The sequence below is a fragment of the Poecilia reticulata genome, linkage group LG14, assembly GCF_000633615.1.
Source record: "Poecilia reticulata strain Guanapo linkage group LG14, Guppy_female_1.0+MT, whole genome shotgun sequence".
Lineage (NCBI taxonomy): Eukaryota > Metazoa > Chordata > Actinopteri > Cyprinodontiformes > Poeciliidae > Poecilia > Poecilia reticulata.
In genome coordinates, this window is record NC_024344.1 from 4,508,105 (window position 1) to 4,530,272 (window position 22,168).

Consider the following 22,168-nt stretch of genomic DNA (forward strand, 5'->3'; position numbering starts at 1 on the left):
GTTTTCAACTTTTGCCAGGTTTTCTCTGCTTTAAATTATGTTTTGTCGGATGGTGAGTTTCTGACCCAGTCAAGTCTTCAACATGTTTTAACAACTGGATTTATCTCCATTCAGCTTCCCACCAACTTTGACCAGCTTCCTGCTGAAGGAAAGCATTCCCACAGCATAACACTACCTCCACTGTGTTCATCATTTACTAGGGTTCAGGTTAATTACTGAAGCATGCTTATTTAGTTTAGTTTTTGTTAAGTATTTTTATAATTGTGTTATCATATTAATCTTTTTACCACAAACTACAGAAATACAGTTGAATACCTTAAAGTTCCCATATATTTAAACACCATTTCAATTTAATTTCAAGCAATTTGTTATGATTTCACACATTCTTCACATCCATTAGAAAATAAAATCCATTACTCTCTTATGTCCATTTAAAACTATTGTAAGTCATATGCTTTGCATGCATGTATTTATATAAACGGCTGAACATCCTCACACAAAGCAGACTTTAATAATCTTAAATAATCCGTTTTATTGCTCTTTACATTAGATTTTCCCTGAGCAAGTTTACATTGATGTTACACCTCTCAGCATAACAGTTGATCTTATTCTTTTAGATTTATCAGACAAAAGAGTGTAAAAAGGTCCAGATCCAGATCCAATCTGTGTCTGGACCGAGTTCTACCAGTGATTCAGCTTTTATTTTGTTGCAGATTCTGACAGAAAATCTGTGCATTTGTTGTCTTACTGGAACCTCTTCAGAAAGTCCTGATACATTTGCCTGTGAGCAGCTGCAGCGGGAACAAAATGGCCTCCGGGATGTATGAGGACCTGAGGGTCCAGGAAGCAGGGCAGAAGATCCCTGCTCATGCTGTCAGGGATGACCCTGTCCTCCAGTCCGAACACGTGCAGAGATGGGATTTGGAGCGGCGCGTCGTAGAACTTTTGATGCTCCTCACAAGCGCTGCGGAAACCGGCAACAAGGATGGCAAAGCGGAAGTTGAATTCCAGCTCCAGTTTTTGCTCCTGGAGCGAACACAGCATGGCAACAAAAGCTGCTCCTTGACTGAATCCCAGGACGCCATCAAACGGGCCCTGGGTCTTCACGGCTTCCCTCACCGCTGATATGCTGTCGTCGAGGCCCGAGCTTTTCTCACATTGCTGCTGAGCGCTGAAGCTCCGAGCCTGAATGTCAGAAAACCACCAGCCCCTAGGCTCTCCGTCGCCCCCTGCTGCTGGAACTGAATTATTCTCCTGGTTAGGAACTTCTTAAAAAAAAAAGAAAAGAAAAAGAAGAAATTTACATTACTGTAACAGTCCACAGAAAAGCTATAATGAGACAGTTTTCTTTGATTTATGGTAAAGATGCAAGAAAACATCTTTAAAATTTGATTAATTTTAAAGCTTTGACTTCTGTACAAAAACAAACATCTTTAGCAGTAGTGCTACTACTACTTTATTTGCAACTAAATCTTTTTATGTATTAAATTAATATGTTTTGCTGCATTTAAGAAAAAAAGCCCACATTGTTATTTAAACTTATTTCACATCTTTACTTAATTTCCAAACTATCTGACAAATTATATATTTTTGCCTCACACTGATTTATAGAAAGCCACATAATAGTGTTGAGTGGAAGCAACATTTTACAAATGCAAATGCCACTTTGGCTATTTTATGTGAGAGATCAACACAAAATAATGCATTACATTTGAACATGTGTGACATGGTTTTTTATTCAGCCCAATTCAAACTTTCTCTGCAGCAGCTGCAAGTCTTTTGGGGTATGTCTAGTTTTCCACCTCCGGAGAAGTAAATCTTTGCCCATTCTTTTTGCTAAATAACTCAAGCTCAGTTGAAATGGATGGAAATCTTCTGTTAACAATCAACAGATTCTCAAGTGGATTTGACTGAACCATTTTTACACATGGAAAAGTTGTTTGGCTCCTATCTGAAGTGGGAGAGGGGGTTAAACTAACCTCTATAGCAAAATAAGCGAAGGGACCGTTTGTTATTCTTTAGGATGAATTATCAATGAAAAATTAGATATTTCTAAATGGAAAATGTTAGGTACAAGACAAAGTTTTCTTTTTTTTCACTTCCAGTTTAACTTAATAGTTTTTAGGACCACAAACATCCAGGGACACATTAAACTTTGATAAATACAGGACAGATTTTCGAAAGAACGCTAGTTTGTATTGCTGTAAATAAAGTCAAAACACTTTCTACATCAATAATGTGAATAATATTTGACTCACAAGGTTAGGAAACCATGCACTTTTCTTTTATTAAGCAAAGTATCTAAGTAGTATTAAAATATTGAATGTGTAAGCAGTTTTGGCCTGAGGTGAGAAAGGTTTATACTCCAATGTGCTCAATCATTCTGTTGTAGCTTTGGCTGCATATTTAGGGTTTCTTTTCTACTGTCATCCATATTTTTAACAACTTTCACCAGCTTCCCTTTCTCTGATGGTAAAAACAGATGCTGCCTCCATCATGGTTTAATGGTGAGTTCACGGTAATGTTGCAGCGTCAGTTTTCTGCAGTGCGCAGGATTCCTCTCTACCATAAGAACCTGCATGTGGGCCAAAAAGTTCTGTTCATTTACTTAGACCACCTTCTTCTACGTGATAAATTTCATTCAGTTTCCATACTGTGTGTTGGTCTGCCACATAAAATCGCAATAAAATAGAGTGAAGTTTGTGGTTGTAACGTAACAAAAAGAGAAATATTTGGAATCCAGTGATTCGGTCGGCATGTTGAGTTTCTTGTTCTGTGATGTTTCCTTTAAAAATGACCCACCTTCTGTCTGCACGGTGAGCGGTGCGGTGATGTAAACCAGCTCCAGCTGCTTCTTCAGCAGCTTCCGCAAAGCTCCGGTTTTCTCCCGGAACGAGCTCCCGTTCTGACGGTAACCGTGAATGCACAGGACCCGGAGAGGAGCCATGGAAAGCCGCTTCCACAGCCTTCTATCCGCGGAGGGATATTAATCCAACACTTAACAATTACAAATTACAGGCGCAACCTTAACTGATCAATTTAATGCACAGAATAATAAACAGCCGCAATGAAGCAGTACTTAAATTCCTGAATTCAATAAAAACTTATGAACTACGGGGAACTGAAACTTACAGGACATCAACCGGAAACAGTAAGTGCTTCCGTTTGGAATTTTCAGAGTAAAATATCCTACTTATTTTTTTTTCAGCCAATATCCTTGAAAACACATATTGCCAACAGTTTTTGACCGAATAATTTGGTAATAATTTGCATCTTATATAAAAGTCATCATAAACTCAACCAACCTTTAAGCCAACGTGTGGGCTCTGATTGACATAACATGCAGAAGTAGAGCAAATGTCCGACAAACAAACAGTGTTGGTGGAACTGAAGTGTTACCACAGATATTTCCCCCTCAAAAATCAACACTGACGCAAAGAGGACAGACAAGAAACTTCTCCAATGAGTCTGTAAGGTTATTTGGAGAGAAATCAAAAGGAAAGCCCAAGTCTTTCACAGCCAGAGGAAGAACGAGTGGCACAAAGTCTCATGGATGTGAGTGTGAAAGCTGTCAGACGCATTTTGCACTTACAAAGAGGGTGAGTAATGACTTACAAATAAATATTAGCATAAAAAGGTGCTTACATGTAAATGTTTTCATGCTGTCATACAGCTAAAATGGGAATTTACACACATAAAATCAAGCATCTATTCTTCACCTATTGAATGCCATAACATTTTTGGTTTTGGTAAAAAATGAGATAGTTTACTACCAGTTACCATCATGCGGTAGTTGTTGTTGATCACAGTATCATTCAAGAGGTCGGTTGCAAGGCCTGATCCATTTATTGTGTTATTCATGACTTTGTTTGGGTTTTGGAAATGTAATAAATTGTATTCTGTCCTCCAAACACTCTGGGTGACAGTTGTCAAGATTGCTTATTCCCTACTGACAATGTTGAACTATGACTTCCAGGGGTATACCAATTGCCTTTTTCTAGCCTATCGCTGATTACTGATCTTTAAAAAGCCTGACTTGTCGATTCCGATTTCGACAGACGGCGATTTTTTTGTCTGAAATGTTGCTAAATATAGCAAGAAAGTCACTGAGAAAGGCACACACACAAAAAAATCTTAATTTGCATTATTTTATGTCCACATAATGACTGCTGATACCTGTGTCATATAGCTCCTGTAATGAAAGAAAAATGTATTTCTAAAGGTGCCAGTTATTGTGAGGGGTGCCATAGGTGTAAATCTAGATTTAAATAACAGAAAACATATTGTGTGTTATGTGTGATTGTCACTGTTAAATTAGTTGTGACCTTGAGTCACCACCTCCTAATTTATAATTTGTGTTTTTCAACTACTGTTGACTCTCATGATCCATGATGATGAGAGATTGTCCTATTTGATGTTGATGGTATTTCCGTATTTGGATTGGCCCTTTACACCTCCTCTGATAATTAGGTTTGTTAAATGTGCTTTGTTGCAGGGGAAGCGCAGGTGTTGCCTTGCTGTGACGCACATGATAATTAGGAAGAATGAAAAACACCCTCACTGTCTCACACACACACACACACATGCACGCACGCACACACACACACACACACACACACACGCACACACCCAAACCCAAACCCAAACCAAGACGGATAAGGCTGCTGTTGTTCTTCTGCAGTCCTGGTGCAGACGAGCCAAGTGCCGGTGCCACAGGGGGGAAACTGGTAAAGGGGAGAGGAGATCCTCCCTGATTAAACAAACAGATTCCCTATTTCAGTACACTTTCATTCCTTTATGTAACAACTGCAGTTCCAACCTCAAATTTAAACTTGTGTTTCCTAAAAATGTGGTAGAAACCTAAGTAGCACTTAAATACTGTGTTTTGAATGTACACAGTATTCTATCTGATAGTGCCTAGACTAGATATTTAATATATACGTGGGTGGGACAATAGAAATGTTTAATGCAGTCAAGAAAAAATAAACTATAACCTTTATAAGAGGCACTAATTTGAGAATTGGCATAGATGCAACTCGGCTACGGAGAAGCACAGCTCAGATGGAGGAATGTGTTGGCAGGACTGCAAGTAGTTGTGCACTCTTCAAATCTGGCCTTTATTCTGGAGAAGCAAGAAGAAAGCTATTGTTGAGTGAAAGCCACAGGAAGTCGGATTCCACAAATCATGCAGGAGACACAGGAAACCAAACCAAAAAACCAAACTAATGCTGCTAATCACTGTAAATGCCATAAACTCATTATCCATCTGAGTTCACAAATAACTCAAGATGCCAATAAAAAAAGCAACAATGCGTGATAAAAACTGATCATCAATAAAATGGCTGTTGAGAGATCAAATAAATGACCCTGCTTATCCAGTTGCAATATAATTAGCTGCAGAAAGATAGTTTTCTAGGATCCACACTCATTTGATTATTGTCACCAAGCCAAACAATCCTGTTTGACCAATCACACATGTTAATTAGACACAGAATCTCTGGCTAAAATATTTTTCACCTAGATCAAACTTATAAGGTTCAAAAAACGACCAAAAAGGAACCTCAATAATTCTCCTTCATAACTGTCCACAAGGGGGCAGTGTTGTATCTTTGATAAAATATTGTTCCAAGCCGGAAAGCCGAGTGTCACGCTAAAACACAAACCCTTAGCAAGTGTATTTGTGGAAAAATGATCCAAAGTTGAGTGAAATAGATTATAAAAAAATTTCACTTCAAAGTAAAGAAAATCAGTGAATATCAGAGCTTGTCCAAGCTACACATTCAGGAAAATAGCGCTGCTGGAACAAAAATAACAGAGCAAGCCATGTTCAGGGAGGTCAAATTAACCTCCAGGTTGAGTCCTCCAACTGATGAACTGTCCCAGAGTCATCTGCAGCAAGATTATTAGAGACACTGCCATCCTGCAGTGATTCCTCAAGTCTGAGGGCACTTAAAGGAGGACAAGGAAAGTATGACGAATCTCCTGTCACTCACTGGGACTGGCAATGTAGGGCATGGAAAATAAAGATGGATAATGGAACAGGGGAGTAGGGGGATCTCTGCGTCTATTCAATGTGTTTATAGTCAATTGTAACCTTCCATTCAGGGAGACACCACTGTTCTTATCCAGACAGGCGTATAGGGCAAAAACACAGTGATAAGACTGTTTTGTTGCTGTAATGTTGACAGCTGACAGATGCTATCATGGGGTTGGACACAGGTGACGGATGAGGCTGCAGAAGTTGCAGACCTGTCAATTCTCATAGCTGGAAATGTCAGCTCCTCCATTTTTGACACTATTATCATTCTTCAGCTGAGTATCGTCTCAGGCACCTTCTTGATTCTGCAGAGTCACTTGTTCACCGAACAAAAAGACATTGTATTGACTCAATTTTTATTAAAATAACAAGAATACCCTGTTTGGATTATGACTGACATGCACTAAATGGAAACACAGATTGTGGTGTTTCTACTTTAGGCTAATTAGAATATTTCAGTAAAATCTGTCAGCTGCAGACTAATATGCACAAACATGCAATAAAATGTCTTGAGTGAGTTTCAGCTCAGAAAATGTTCCTGCCATGTTGTGTCTCACCTTTTCCTCTTACCTGACTGGAAATCTGGGAGCTAGTTTAAGCAGAGAATTCAGACTGGGACTCTTTGTGAACCCAGCCGTTGGTGTTTGTCAACACTTTACAAACAAGATAGATTGGTATGAAAACCTTCCCATCAGTCATGTGCACATAAAAAAAAAAAACAGTTAAAATTTTCTTTTTGCTTGCTTTAGTCATAGAAATGATCTGATAGGTCCCAAAAACACAAAACAAACCAAAAAAAAAATCAGTTCATTTGTGACCGGATGCATCATTAAGTATTTTTGAAGAGATAACTGTTAAAACGTGACAGCATGTCTGCATGAAAAGATCTTCTTTTGTTATTCAAAATACATGGGTTTAAAAACATACACAAGGATTTAAAACAAAAATGTACAGCTTCATTAAATTGCTTTTCTTTAAATCATAAGTGCAATTACTTTCTTAATCCTTGTTTGTTACCATGTACTGTGTGCTAAATACAGTCGGAGAAAAATGGCCACTCTAAAAACTTTCTCTGGCACTTAATAAAAAACCTTTAAACCAAGCGTAGTTTTATTTAATAATTGACCTTTTTGTGATAATTTGTTTTGGAACTGAGGGTAGAAGAGTGGTGCAGTTTTTAGCACTGCTGGCCTACAGCAAAAAGATCTAACAATGGATGAATGGATAATTGTTACTTTGCAAAACTTTTCTGTACCTTGACATTAGTAATCAGCCAAAGACTAATAATTCAAATATTCCCGAACATTTTGAAAAAGATTTCTCACTACAGTATTTTTATTCCTGCAGTTTAATGACTGTTCTTACAAGTTTGCAGCAGCATTGTGAAGTGTGCAAAGTGGCCGTAAAGTCAGAATAGTGGAAATGGTGCACTGAGGTATAATCAGTACAATTTCTGCAAAGCTTGCTGGTGTATTGACCCCTAAATTTCTCCCCCTTACCACGCTGACTGGTCTATAAGCAGAGCAACAAGGAAATGCTTCTGTGGAACTGAAAAAGTTCTGGTATCACAGTTTTCTCATAATAAAATAACTTGTGATAGGACACCTTAGAATAAGGTTAAGGATATTTTCGGCAAAGCTGAGATATTTAATATAATAAGGGGTGAATGCACCACTTACTTGCCTGATTGTTATTCTTAAAAATGTTCAAAACCATGTAGCATTTTCTTTCACTTCAGACTGACGTGTACCTTTGTGTGATTTTTGCCTAAACATTCAAAGTCATGCATGTTGTGGATAAAATATGACAGAGTTCAGTGGGTCTGAATGCAATGGCATATGTGACCAAAAAGAGACAATAAATGAAGAATGAAAATTAAAATACTTCAAACAAGTAGAAGCTACAGCATTTATTTTTTGAAAAAAGTTCAAAAGAACAGGGATATGTCACCACTGAGGAGGTTTCAGGAAATCATTCATCGTGCTCCATAAATATCAGATCGGTTCCTCGTCTGCAGGCTTCAAGTGGTCAGAACAGATAGTTTTGGCTTGTAAGTGTAAAAGAAGAGATCACCGGGAAGACATCTGTCTCCTGCAGGCATCCGGAGCCCTGTGAGGGTTTTACACAGGTTAGTGATCAGCCAGCTGGGACCCGCTACCAAGGTGACACATTCGGTTTAATACGTGGGGTTTCTGGAGCTGCTTCAAGGTTTCTGGACTGCTCCTAAATGAGCGTTTCCAGTGTCTTGTACCAGCTTATTAACATATTCCTGCCTATTTCTGCTGGTTTTAAATAGCTGTCGCGTTCTGACTGTGCTCGTTAGTTAGACACACTAAAGGTCTTCTGTTGCTGTGAGAGCAAAAACACGGGAACTCTTGTGTCATGATGCACATGCCAATTAGAGAGAGTTAAAAAAGCCACCCAGGGGACAAGACTGCTGTTGACGTTCTCCTGCACTGATGAAGAGCCATGTGTCTCTCCCTGAGGAGGAAGGGAGAGACAAAATAAGAAGAGGAGAGATAAAAAGCCAAAGCTGGGGAGTTCCTATGCTCAGGTGTGATGTGGCCTTTTGGTGTCACGGTGATTTATGAGGAACAGAAATATTATAATATTGCGGCTGCAATCACAGAAAAGGGGAACAACGGGGAAGCTGAGAAGAAGGTTAAAAGTGTGTGTGAGCACTATGTTTGTGTGGATCTAAGACATGCGGGTCAGACAGGGGGGTGAAACACACAAAAAGCAACACTGATGGGTAACTGACACATCTGTAGGTGGACACAAGCCTTAGAGAAAATGCATTATGTTCCTGATCTACAACAGTTACCAACTCTGTAAGTAGTTAATCTTTTGTGCTTGTCTATGCTTATTGTGCTCCCACATATCTAAACACCAGGATGTTTTAATGCATGTAATGTGTTTCCCATAATGTAAAGGTAGGGATCTCGCTAATGGATTTTTGCAGCAATGACTCAACACAGACTTCTCTTGAATTAGAGCTGAAGTCACTTTATATTCCAGACATAAAGCAGAGGAAACTCTGCTTCGATACATAAATAAATAAAGAAATCTGAGACGGCGAAGCAGTTAATCACATTTCTAAAATGTCATTTTAATTACAATTACTGAGCAACATTTTTTTTGTACAAAAGCAACAAATTTCAAACACAAACATCTACGTTATTAAAATAAAACCAGGAGAAAAATAAATGTATCGTAATCTCTGGTATTTTATTTAACTGCAAACTCATAAAATACATTTTACACGCATTAGCACATAGCGTGTTTATACGTCGAGTTTATAGAAAAGCTCCGATTTGAGTTTTCCTCAGCAGTTGTTTTACCATCAGGATAAAACACTGGATAAAACACACTGGACGTCTGTCATATTATTTTCCTATAAAGCTGTCCACACTAGCAGGACCTGGTGAGCACAAAACATGATGCAATCTTTTTCAAATCTGCTCTCTTTAGAAGTATTGACACTTCTGATGCCACAACTGAAGTCCTCCAATCGCTAATGTATCAACTTGCATGGAAAAGATGTGCTCAGATTGCCTTAAAAGCACCAACTGATGCCTGAAAATTAAAATGTAAGTCTGTTTACTATTATATATCTGGATTGTGTTTCAGTAGTGTAGGAAGACTGGTGACCTGTCCAGGGTGACCCCACCTCTCACCCAGAATGTTAGCTGGAGATAGGCACCAGCACCTCCTGACCCCATTAAGGGACAAGGGTGTAAGAAAATGGATGGATGGTAGGTAGTGTCGCTTTGGTTAAATTTTGTGCTAGGATTGACTTCCCAATGCATTTAACACTGTAGCATATATCATTTGATCACCAGTTCAGCCAGAGTGCAACTGATGCTTTTTTCAAACATGATGAAAAATTATGCAGTATTTAGCAGACCTATAGTTCCTGCAATTTTGACTGCAGTTGTGCACCACAGCATTTACACAAGTGCTATTCAAATATGGCAGCACTAACCCAATAATAAGGAATGGATGAGGATTCACTCACCTCAGGATGCTGGATGCTTGATCTTGCAAGTGACACTGATGGCACAACCTACTTTTTGCTTCATTTTACTAATAGTTTGACCTCTGGGGGAAATTCAAAAAGCATTGATGTTTTTTTTCTCTGATTATACTTAGATGTGGGAAAAAAATAAAAATCTATGATGACACAACAACATTAATGTAACCTGTCCTGAATTCCCCAACCTCAATCCCAACATACATGTAGTATTTAAAGAGAGAGAGCACATCATGTTAAAATTTAGGATTAGTTACCCAGAGAAGAGATTTCTCTAGTTGTTATTAATACCTTATATTAATAAGGTATTATTGATACCTTATTAATATAAGGTATTATATTAATAAGGTATTAATATACCTTATGCAACATATGCAATATGTTGCATATTCAAATATGTTGAATATGCAACATTTTCTTTGCATGTTCAACCCACATCGCCTTACAACAGTGATGTTCACACCAAACTCTCTCTCACAAACCTGTGTCTGTTTACGAGAATTAACATTTAAATTAAATATTTATTTCAAAAAAGAGGATGAGAAGGAGACAGAAGTCCTCATTGATACAAAAAAACTGGGATTGCCAAGAACCACATACTTCAGTTATTCCTCCCTTTGACATTTTCAGTGTTGATTTTTTTATTTGTTTATTTGAGATACCTTTTAGCAAAGGCTTTAGACATTAATATTAAACTCTTGATGAACTCTTGAGCTGTAGAAAAACAATTAATGCCATAAAAGCCATTTTCAGCTTTATGACAGAAGGGCCGTGTCTCCAGTTTTTATTGGGTCAAACCAACCTGCAGGACTTTAACATACCTCCCCATTGCATCATCCATCACTGCTAATTCCTTTTAAATAAAACATCTACAACAATGCCTCCTGTCATTAGTGATGGATAACAGGTGATGAGAAGGGAGGAAATTCAGTGTGCATCTCGTAATGACGGCACACAGATTCAGAGAGCGGAGAGATGTTTAGAGCGATGCAGGAGCAGAGCGAGATGAAATAAAAGGGGGAAGAGAGGAGATTAGCAACAGCTATTAGCGGCTTCTAAAGTTATCACACTCATTAGCTGCCATCAGATTGGGCTGGTTATAAAACAAAAAGAGCAGAGAGATGCACACAGCTTCCAACCTACTTTACTTTTCATTTCAGTCTACATTGAGATGCTGCATGTTAATACTGCAGAAAATATTAATTACTAAACAAAATGTAAAACAACAAACTTACAGTGTGATTTTATTGTTTTTTATGCTTAAGCTGGTTACAGGATGCTTTGCAGGTCCTCCATCTTTTTCTGATTTTGCAGCATTTCTTAGGATGAAAAAGTTTCACTTCTTTTTGTCAATGTGCACAGCGAAGATCGGTGAGACTAAAACCTTAACAAAGGAACAGAATTAGCAGCTTTTGTAGTTCTGCCTACTAATGAGCAAGAAATGCTAAATGCTTTGTTGAAAATGAAAGAAAGTGTAGAGACTTTTCGTATGTTCCTTATGTCATAGACTGGAGGCAAATTTACCCACATTGTTTGAGATGTTTCTCATTCAGGTTGATCCTGACAGCAGCAATATACATTTCTCTCGAACGTCAGTCGACAGTGTCCATATGCTTTCTTTTTATTGGTCGGTAAATGCTGCTTTGCGCTGCATTTACCGACCAACACAGCATGGATCAGACTTGTGGGAACTATTTACTGTAAAATCAGAAAATAAAATCCTGCACAGTAGTGAAAACTTGCAGCATAAAAAGTGATACTAATCTATTTTTGATAATATTATACTTAGCAGTAAAAGAAAAATAAAGCTGAGAAAGGTAAGCGATAGAAAACAAAATGTTCAATGAAAAATTTGTTTTGAAAGTACCTTGGTGTGTCAATGAACATGGAGATTTCCACTAGTGGAGTAATTGCAGGCACAAAACCCCATTTGTAAAGAAATATAGATTTTTTGTATTACACGTTATTAGAGGTAAAGGAAAAAATAATATTTTCTGCTGTATTGTGCATGCACAAGTATCTTAGAGGTTCACAAACTGAATTAAAAACATTTCATTCACATCGGCTTATAATTGTTTGGTGTAAAATTGTTTTTTTATCTTGAACACCAGAAGAGGAACTTTAAATGTTTTAAGTATGTAGATGGGTAAGTGTACAGGATGTACTATTTTGATTTTGTTGCCATGGTGTTCTTGATAATAGTAAAAAAACCTTTTCAGAATCATCTTTGTACCAATATCCTTGGTTGCTGCCCAAAAGGAATCTTAAAGTAACACATCAGTGTGACGGATGCTTTCAGTTATACAGAAACATTATTTTTGGAGGAAAAGGTCAAAAGCAGGACAGTCACCTTAACAATGATGATATTAGATTTTTTTTTATGTCACTTTCTGAAAGGAGGTTGGTTCAGCTGTTAATCATGCAGCGCTGCTCGTGTATTTTCCCTTCTGAAAAATGTTCAGTTCCATTCATCACTGTTTTCTCTGTTGAATTCTTGTCCTGAGATGATGAGTCTGAGTTCAGAGCTGGGATATGTGGAGTGACTGTGCATGATATGACTGCATAGATGTCTTTTCATGAATAATTTTCAATTTATCCAACAGCGCGGAAAACACATGGGGACAAGGAAAATAGGTGGAATGGGAAGAAGAAATTGGAACATATTACTGCGAGCTTGTATGAATTAGGCTCCACTTTTTATTCTTTATGCTGTAACAAAAGCAATCCTTAATTACTTTATGAAATAGGTGTCTATACTGATGAGCTGCTGGACAAAAATGCAACTCTCCTGATTGGGTCACATTTAAATTATTTTTTAAATCTAACCTAACCTGTGCAAACCAATATAAGGTATTTAACTGATTAAAAAAAAAAATCAGTGGCATTTGATTGTGTTGCAGGTCGTTGTTTAACAGTTTTGCTTCTCGTGTTGCTCGTATTCAGTGGGAGGATGGGCTGCTTGTGGTCTTAATAAAACTCAACGCCCACATGTCTTAGCAGAGGCCTACGCTCTCCTTCCTGTGACGGTTCCTCCAGCCATTTCTCAGCGTTACTATTTATTTAATTACATCTTTTTCATGCCAGCACATGATATATTGGATTAAAACAATGCACATATTTGGTAGTATTTATGCTGATCTGAGTTGGCATTTATTTTTGGGATCTCTGTTTTTTCAAGATGTCTCAGATATTTATTTTTTATGGACTTTAGTTTTTTAAAAAATTAAACAAAATATTTTTAGATTTTGATTCCTGACATGAACATTTTTGTTCTTTACTGTTCTAGATTGTTTTGCTTCTTATTACATGGTCTCAGCTAAGTGGAATACATGATTTAGATTAATTGCATCTAATTAATCTCATATAATGAAAACACATTTAAGATCACAATAAGAACATTGTTAATAAAAAGTATCTTTGAAAAAGGTTATTTTTGAAGGTAGTTTTAATTTGGCAAACAATCATCAAACTCAAATTCTAATTTATTTAATATGTCTGTAAAGTGTTTCATAAGTAATCTAACCTACACAGTTGTGTTTCCACAGTTCGTAGTCTTATATTATTGATTCATTTCTCTTATGTTTAATTGTTTATTGTCTTAATTGCAATAGTTACTTGTTTTACCTATCTGTTTATTTGAATTAATAATTTTTAATAATTTTTTTGTGGGGCTGCACAGTGGTGCAGTTGGTAGAGCTGTTGCCTTGTAGCAAGAAGGTTCTGGGTTCGATTCCTGGCCCCGGTCTTTCTGCATGGAGTTTGCATGTTCTCCCTGTGCATGCGTGGGTTTTCTCCGGGTACTCCGGTTTCCTCCCACAGTCCAAAAACATGACTGTCAGGTTAATGGGTCTCTCCCAATTGTCCCTAGATGTGAGTGTGTGTGTGCATGGTTGTGTGTCCTGTGTGTCTCTGTGTTGCCCTGCGACAGACTGGCGACCTGTCCAGGGTGACCTTGACTCTCGCCCGGAACGTTAGCTGGAGATGGGCACCAGCAACCCTCCCGATCCCAATAAGGTACAAGGGTGTAAAGGAAATGGATGGATGGATGAATTTTATTGTGTTTCTGTAGTGGTTCAATGTCTTTCTTTGCAAAGCACTTCACCAGTGTGCATAACCAAACTGACTGTTGGTATGAAGCTTTATTCCCTAAATTATGCATTAGTTTTTACACCAGATGTAAAATGATGTTCAAGACTTTCTGCTTTTGTCCTGCCAGGATTGTGGGAAAGCTCAACATTTTCAAGATGTGTTTTTTTCTTGGGCTGCAGTTTTTCTTGGAACATGTACATGTATTACAATGAGTTGCTTTTCCAGCAGAAAATTATGTTTTCAAAAACAAAAGAGCTCTTATAAACAATCATTGGAGAGAAGCCGATGTTCTGGTGATGTTCTGTGCCTTTTTGCAGCAAATTATCTAGTTTCAAGTCTCTTTTGAGTCAATGTCTCATGTTTTAGAATCAGAAATGTATTCTCTTTTTTACTGTAATAAGATGCTGTCACATAAACTTGTGTTATGTTGGCACAGAAAAGCTGGCAGATGCAGTGAGTCATCATTACTAAAAGGAACTTTTGAAGACGTGATAGTTTAAATGACATTTAGTTAGTTTATGCGCCACCAAACAAAGTAGACATTTTTATATTTTAACACATTTAGATTTTATTTGGAATTTTCATATACTGAAAAAAAACAGTGCATATCAAGGTAAACTTTTACACACTCTACTACGTGCTTCATTAAGCATCACAGCTATAAAAAAAATCTCACTTTCAATCAGAATCGTAGCAGTTATTTATCTGTAGAAACATTAAAATAGTACGTTACCATCTAAAATAGAAATAAAACCCCATCAGAATGATAATTTGTCTTGCTGTCAGAAATTGGAAGACCCAATAACAATGCACTCAGATTCAATTGAAGCCGTTTTTTCCTGTATTATAATAAAAATAGTAAGAAAGAAAGTCTGGAGCCATTTTTTGTCACAGTCACGAGTCAAAAGCCCAAATTTGTCACAAACATTTCTCAATAGAGCCTCTTCTTCTCCTCTGACTGAACTAAAATTGCCTAATTTTGTTCTTACAAGAGAGACAATGCAGCTGTCAGAGACAGAAATAAGAGCGAGGATGACAGCGGTGCAGAGGAACAGAAAGGACTCTCTCCTAACTCAGGAAGGGGCTGGGTAGTTTCACCGCTGGAGGTTATTCTGCTCCAGATTCCATTAGGACTGCTTCTGGTATTTATCTGTACTTACAATCTACTCCTGGCAGAAAACATAGTGTTGATTACATTAAATGCAGTACGGATCTGGGGCCGGTGCCTTTGGGTCAATACAACTGACAAAAGAGAAGACGAAAGATGGTTTGGTTCAGCTCAGTCAGCACTCCTATCTTTTTCTCCTCACACTTAATTACTCCGTGACAAGCGGTCCGGACACTTCTTTCACCAATGAGTTTCTGATGGCTGTTCTCTCTTACTTCAGCTCTACTTAACCTTCTCGTTCCACTTACTCTTATTACCTCACGGTAATCTATACTTTCTCTCATCTTTACAAGGTCACCTGCTAGTTGCTACACAGGTGAGGCACTGAACTAACCTCTGTTCCTCAGAAGAAAAACAAAGATGGGCTTATTGTCACAAGATGTTTTTTAAATATTTGTTAAAACTGTCACTATATCCTGACAGTATAATATGAGACATGATATAAGATGGTCTCCAGCCATCAGCCCAGAAACTGGCATATTTTTTCTCAATATTTGTTACATACGAAAAAAATGTGATCTTAAAAATTGATGTATTATCAAGATTTATTTTCTTTCTGACGCACATCATTTAATAATAGATATTTGTTCACACTGAGTCCCAGTACATTAAAGTCATAAAATTAATGCCCTATGTTTTCTTGAAAACTACGTAGTGCAATAACACATTGCATTTCAGTCACGATACATGCGAAAATGTTCAAAACTCATGCAAGTTGTGTCTAAATAACTGCTTCAACACCTTAAAGATTAGCTCTTGTTTTTTGAAGTTAGCTTATGTGAAGTTAGCATCAATAATATTTCCCTTACCTCCAGTATCAGCAGACAGAATACCAGAATAAGCATATTTGGATTTGGTACATCGTAGTCTCTAATTTTAAACATGTTGAGTTTAACCCCCCACCCAAAATTTTTTATCTATGTTGTGATGAGGGAAAAACCAACAACGTGGAATGGTAAAACTTTTATTTAGTGCAATTCTTCAGTTATATTTGAACAATGGTGTTCAAACATAAAATAGTTTGGATATTAGATGTAGTTAAACACTCCTTTTATGATTACTCTCCTAAATGTGGGAACACAAGGTTCTTTTTCGACATCGGCTTTATGTTTGATAGTATAAAAGGAAATTAATAAACAGAAAAATGGTGTCGAGAAATGTCTACAAATTACTAAATGCCAGTAATGGTTCATCTGTTATGGTGGCACACAAAGTGCTGCTTACGCCTGTGGTTAAAGATTGTGTAAGACTCCAACTATTAAGATCAAAACTAACAAAGAGAGGGATTTTAACATTGGGATCCAGGAAGCATAAAATAATTGAACCATCCATGTCACGCACCATAAGTATGAAGCAATATCAAACTTAAACAAAACAACTAATGCATCACATTAAAATAAACCTTCATTTTAGTAGCTTGATACTTGTCAATTCCTTCCATCTCTAGAAATGCTCCATTGACCTCTGCTGCAAAGGAAGCCTGACCTTTGGTAAGATTTTTATCCTCACTCTTACAGAGACAACATCACTTTTTGGCGTTATTAGGTACTTAAAGATTAGAACATTGTGGAGGAGGCTAGACTGGGAATTATGTGAATTATAGCTGTACAGTGTGACATTTACGTATTTATCAGTAGAAAATATGTGGAGCAGTTGGAGACTAAATGGTTTCTTGGCAAACACAGTTGGGCTCTCAGCTTACAAATGTTTGTAGGAAATGTTCATCCTGGTAAATTATTTTATGGACCAACAGTATTTAATGTTAATTTGATTTTAGGTGACAATTTTACACTGCATTCCCACTTTGCACCATCCACAGTCATATTTAATAAATCAAAAACACATTCTGATGCCCACACTTTTGAATTAAAATGCCTTTCTATTGATCTGATGCAATGTCTTCATCTTAAATGTCTTATTTTCATTAGTTGTAAGTGGAAAATCAAGACAATTGACAAATGCTGTACAGCATTATGTTCAGCAGAGTCAGTAAAAACAAAACTCACTTTGTTGTTTCTAATTCTTGCATCAAATGGAGCGCTTTTAATGCAGCTGATTTCTCTATTTACTGTGGTGCAGATATAAGTATAAAAAGTCTAAATAGTTCAATCTTTTCTGACTTCTACTTGCAACATAAACAGTTCAATCTGTTTATGCAGGCTTCAGCAAAAAGACAGATTACAGATTTATATACATATTTATGAGTATTTTGTTGATAGTTGCTATATATAGAGTAAGTGAAGTAGCAAAACAGCTGAGTCTAATTTGGTGACAGCAGTTCAAAATGTTTGACCTTTGAAAGAAATGAGTGCAGTTTCAGAGGCTGAAAATCAGATTGATCCCAGTATAATCCCACCAACACTTTTAGGGCAAAATACATTTTTAATATCTTGGCCAAATGACGGATTTTGTAGCATAATCTAAAATTAAAATTTCCACTGCAAGTTGAAACAGCTTACTAAGAAAGTTAGACATAGAGGTTAGTGTTACTGGTCAGGTCCTTCATTGGTTTTGAAGAGTTTGGTTTCCAGTTTGTTCAGCACAATTTGCTTCCTTACAAACCCCTTCAACCTCTGCTGCTTGTTTCAGTGTGTGGGCAGGAGCATGTTTGTTACTATGCACACAATCCAAGGTGAAGGCCAACGGGCTCTCCCACAGGGACCCAACAGACACATATTGCTTCAGAGCTGCAAAGTAAACACAGCACTTTGTCTCCCTCTCTCCATCTCGCTCCCTCCCTCTGTATCTCATTTCCCCAAACCATGTAAAACAAGATGGACAGGTATAAAGTACAACAGGGAGAGCGAGATAAACGATGAGACAAGAGAAAGATTGGGGAGATAAAATAACTCCTTCATTCAGAGATTGTCCCAGAAGAATAAATGTAGGGTGTGGAAGTTGAAAATTTACTATCTACACTTAAATAATCACTCATTCTTTACATTTGGGAGAGTTGCACTTTAACTATCAGCTAACCATATCGCAAATGCTGAATGAACACTAAGTCGGCATTGTGTTTTCTTTTATTGTTTGCAGCAGCATTAAAGAAATAAGAGATATCGCACTCTAATGAAAGAAAATCACAAGGACGTGGTGCGTGTAAGAGAATGCTTTTGAAGTGTGAGCAACAATAGAACCTGAAGAGTAATTGAAGAACACACTCGGGCTGGAGTCCACGATGAGGACACAGGGATTTGTGGGCGAACGCGGCTACAAATTTGCTGTGGTTAACAACATGGAGGTCGATAAGCCTCATCATGTTACCCTTCAGAAGCAAAAAGGGGAGACGGGAGACGGCCTGCTTGAGGTGGAGTGTTGCACTCTGTAAGTGTGTCTGTGCGTGTGTGTGTTGCTTGGCCGCTGCAAATGAAGGGAGTGGAAAAGACGCAGAGCGAGAACGGAACAGGCGAGCAGACCTTTATGATGAAAAGGTCGTTCAAATAGCTTCAAATTTTCAAACTAATCAGCGAGGGACGAGCTGGACACTAGCCGGCTGGTCAGAAGGTTGTGAAAGGTCGCTAAAAGGTTAGAAAGGTCAGAACAACTCGGCACAGATCACCCGTCTATCATATCTGACTGTGACCTATCCGTGCTAGTGAGGAGGGGAGTGAGATTAAAGTCTCTGTGCTGCATAAATATTGTTAATATAAAAGGAAAAACTGTATTTACCAAACACATGTCAAGCAGAAATTAGTTTCTTAAGAGAACAGAGCAAATTGGGCAATTTATAAAACAGAAGTAACAGAAAAACTGTTTGCTGTTGGGAGAAACCAGCAGAACGTCATAGGGGATGCAGCCATGTGCAGTACAAGACCAAAACACACAACAGAAACAGTCTGAAAAGACATCAAAATGGAAAACATCACAGGATGCTGAAGATGTCTTTCTTTTTAACATTTTAAACATTTCTTCAGGGTTTTATGCAACATTACCTTCCTATTTCCATCTTTTCATGTCATTTATTCACTTGGTTCTGTTCAGGTTGTTGGGTGACTGGAGCCTGTCCAATCCATCAACACTGAAGGGTTTGGGAGTGGTACAGAAAGTGGACATGTGTTTGGATGGTTGAAAAGAAGGACCGAAAGCAATGTTTGGACAAAACCATGCAAACCCCTCTCACAATTTGACATTTGAAGATGGTATAAGGAGGAGATCTGTTGTTTGGATGATTGTTTCCGAGTTTAAAGTAACCACGATGCTTGAAATGCCCGTTTTTTTGAATACATATTGGTTTCCTTCCAGATTCTGCACATCTGTCAACACTGGATCGCATGGAGACCCCAACCAAACACCATCTATAGTTTAGAGCTGAATATGAGTTTTCACAATTCCCCCATTCAGTCATAGATGCAGTTAACATAAACACATGATTCTGGGTTTTTACACAAATCCCTTTTGTATATATGTGCATGAATGAAGGACTGGATGCAGCGTGAAACACTTTGGGGTTGATAAAGTGTTATCCAAGTACAGGCCATTTACCACTGACCATTTTTTATTATTGACTTGCAAGATCTCTTCATACATAACACCTTATAAAATCTGAAAAAGATAAGACAAGTATGAAAAACCTACAATAGATGACATCTCACTAGGGGGAAAAAAATCAATGTATTCATAACTTGAGAAATGTTGGCCTCTTTACTCTCTCTCTCCCATCTTCACTCATTGTATCACGGTTCTCTGTCCAAGGTCGGATCCATTCCCCCAGCTGCAGTTCATCAGCTCATCAGGTTTCCTCAGGAGGTGAATACCAGTCAAACTAACACTCCCTGCCAGATTGCTCTTCTATGGTTGAGACTTTTGTAGTCTTTGTGGGAGTTAGGGGCCACAAATATTTAATATCTGTGATCCCGCCTAAAAACAGGCATCAATTCCCTTTTAACACCAAGTATACCTTAATATTCATTAACACTGCAGTGGAAACCAATTTAGCATTGCAGCTAAATTGGAAACCAATTTAGCTGCAATTGGAAGATCTACAAATCCACCCAAAATCCTTATTTCTGGTCTTGGTGGATACAACCAATCAGCGCTACGTATAACGAATAGCTGGATTAGCTGCTTTGTACATGCCAACCAATAATGCATCAAGTAGTATTGGGCCTAGGTTTTTCAGTTTCCCTAGCTACATTTTCAGTATGTTCTACAAAAGAAATCTGTGAATAGGCGGATTTTCCATGAATAATTTGGAGTTGCGTTCCAGAGAAAAAGCCACGATTGGTTCTGGACTGGAGATGCAACAGTGAAGCCGTCTATAAGATGTTACAGGGCAGACTGGACTTCTTGAGGAAGATGAGATCCTTCAAGGTCTGCAGCAAGATGCTTCAGTTCTTCTATAAGTCTGTTGCTGAGAGTCTCATCTCCTGGTGTATTCTGTTGGGGCAGCAGCACCAGAACCTGGGACCTAAAAAGGCTGATAAGGAAGGCTGGTTCTGTTCTGGTTCTGTTCTGGGGACGACTGGAACCGCTGGAGATGATTATGCAAAGAAGGATCCTTCATCGGATCAAAACAATTGTGGACAATCCTGACCATCCTCTTCACAAGACTGTCCTGGGAAAGCAGAGCATCTTCAGTCAGAGGCTTCTTCAGATTCATTTTTGTACAGACTGCTGCAGGAGATCTTTCCTGCCAGCAGCCATCATCGTCCTTAATAACGCTCTAAATTAATGAGTTACAACAACATTTAATTTCCCTTTGGGTTCAAAAAAGTATGATACTCTACAGTATAATACTCTAAGTTGTTGGAAACGCTGAAGAAATGTATCATAATTACAAAATAAAATTACCTTATTTTATATGAAGCCTATTTGTCTCCCTATCATGGTGAAAATAAAATCCTCATGTCCTAACACACATTAATGTATTTACCCAAGGGTGTTTAAAACATTCTTGAAGCATTAATCAGCTGCTTTGGGTTGCCATTACCAATAGTTTTCCATCTAAAAGTAGAAGAAAACAACAAATTATAAATGCTATAAAACAAAGAAAGCCTCGGGCTTAATGAGATTTGTGAACTGACGGGTGCACTGGAGAATTAAAACACAAGAGGAAATTTATATCTCTTGTTCAATTAGAAATATTTGTGATATTTCAAGTTCACAGTATGAGACCCTCTTAACTTGAACTTGAGATTAATTTCCCCAAAGTTTACGGCTGCTCACCAACATTAATCAATTTATTCTACAACTCAAATGAAAACAAAACATCGCTGTGCTCCAAAACAGCTAATTTGCAAGTATTATTTGTTCCTGCAACAGTTATTTCCTTGTTGATTGAAGTGGTTTATTTGTCCACTCAAAGCTGCTTTAGCTATGGGGCATTTATTCAAAACTATATGAAATTTAAATGAATTCTGATGAAATGGGCTGATACAACGTCACTGAAGTGTTGTTTTTTTTCACAGATCAGAGAGGAATTAACATTTGTCTTTTGCATTCTGGGACAGATGGTGCTTTGTTGTGAGACTGAGTTAGGATTTTCTTTTACTTTCTGCAATCTGTGGGTTTATGATTTACTGTCTATTGGGTTTGGATTCTAAAGATCTGCCTGTTTTGGTAAGAAATCACGTTTCTGTTAGGAAAACCATTAGAATATTTGTTTGAGTAAAAGAGGCAGAATTCAAAGAGCATCAGGGTTGGAAAACAAGAAGCTCAAAGAGCAAATGTAAAGAATAATAGTTGTACATTTTAGTTATTGCTAACCAGTGTGTATCATTGTGTGTGAATAGCTATTTCCCCTGTTCTGTTTTGGCCTTTTCCTCAATTTGATCAAAGTAATTTTAATTATAGACAAAGACATTGGTTCTATGTGGAAAGGCAGATTGCAAAAGTTCCCCTA

General features: G+C 37.7%; 1 protein-coding gene across 3 annotated transcripts; it reads right to left on the bottom strand.

Moving 5' to 3' along the window:
- Positions 1-512: 512 nt before the first annotated feature.
- ovca2 (OVCA2 serine hydrolase domain containing) lies at positions 513-3,552 on the bottom strand. Of its 3 annotated transcripts, XM_008427373.2 has the most exons (3): positions 3,306-3,552; positions 2,803-2,969; positions 513-1,268 (listed from the first exon to the last, which is right to left on the bottom strand). In XM_008427373.2, exons 2-3 carry the CDS (start codon positions 2,945-2,947, stop codon positions 745-747), a joined length of 669 nt encoding a protein of 222 aa, XP_008425595.1. In that variant the 5' UTR covers positions 2,948-2,969; positions 3,306-3,552; the 3' UTR covers positions 513-744. The 3 variants fall into 3 exon arrangements, with proteins under 3 accessions (XP_008425595.1, XP_008425596.1, XP_008425594.1); XM_008427374.2 differs by lacking the exon at positions 3,306-3,552 and having other exon boundaries at positions 513-1,265; positions 2,803-3,171; XM_008427372.2 differs by lacking the exon at positions 3,306-3,552 and having other exon boundaries at positions 2,803-3,170.
- Between the last annotated feature and the right edge of the window lie 18,616 nt (positions 3,553-22,168).

What these genes read in the sequence shown, in the direction of transcription:
- ovca2 (XM_008427373.2), bottom strand. Translation starts at nt 2,947, where the DNA reads ATGGCTCCTCTCCGGGTCCTGTGCATTCACGGTTACCGTCAGAACGGG. An exon ending in GCTCACCGTGCAGACAGAAG is followed by an intron (nt 1,269 to 2,802) that starts GTGGGTCATTTT and finishes TTTTTTTTTAAG; the next exon opens with AAGTTCCTAACCAGGAGAAT.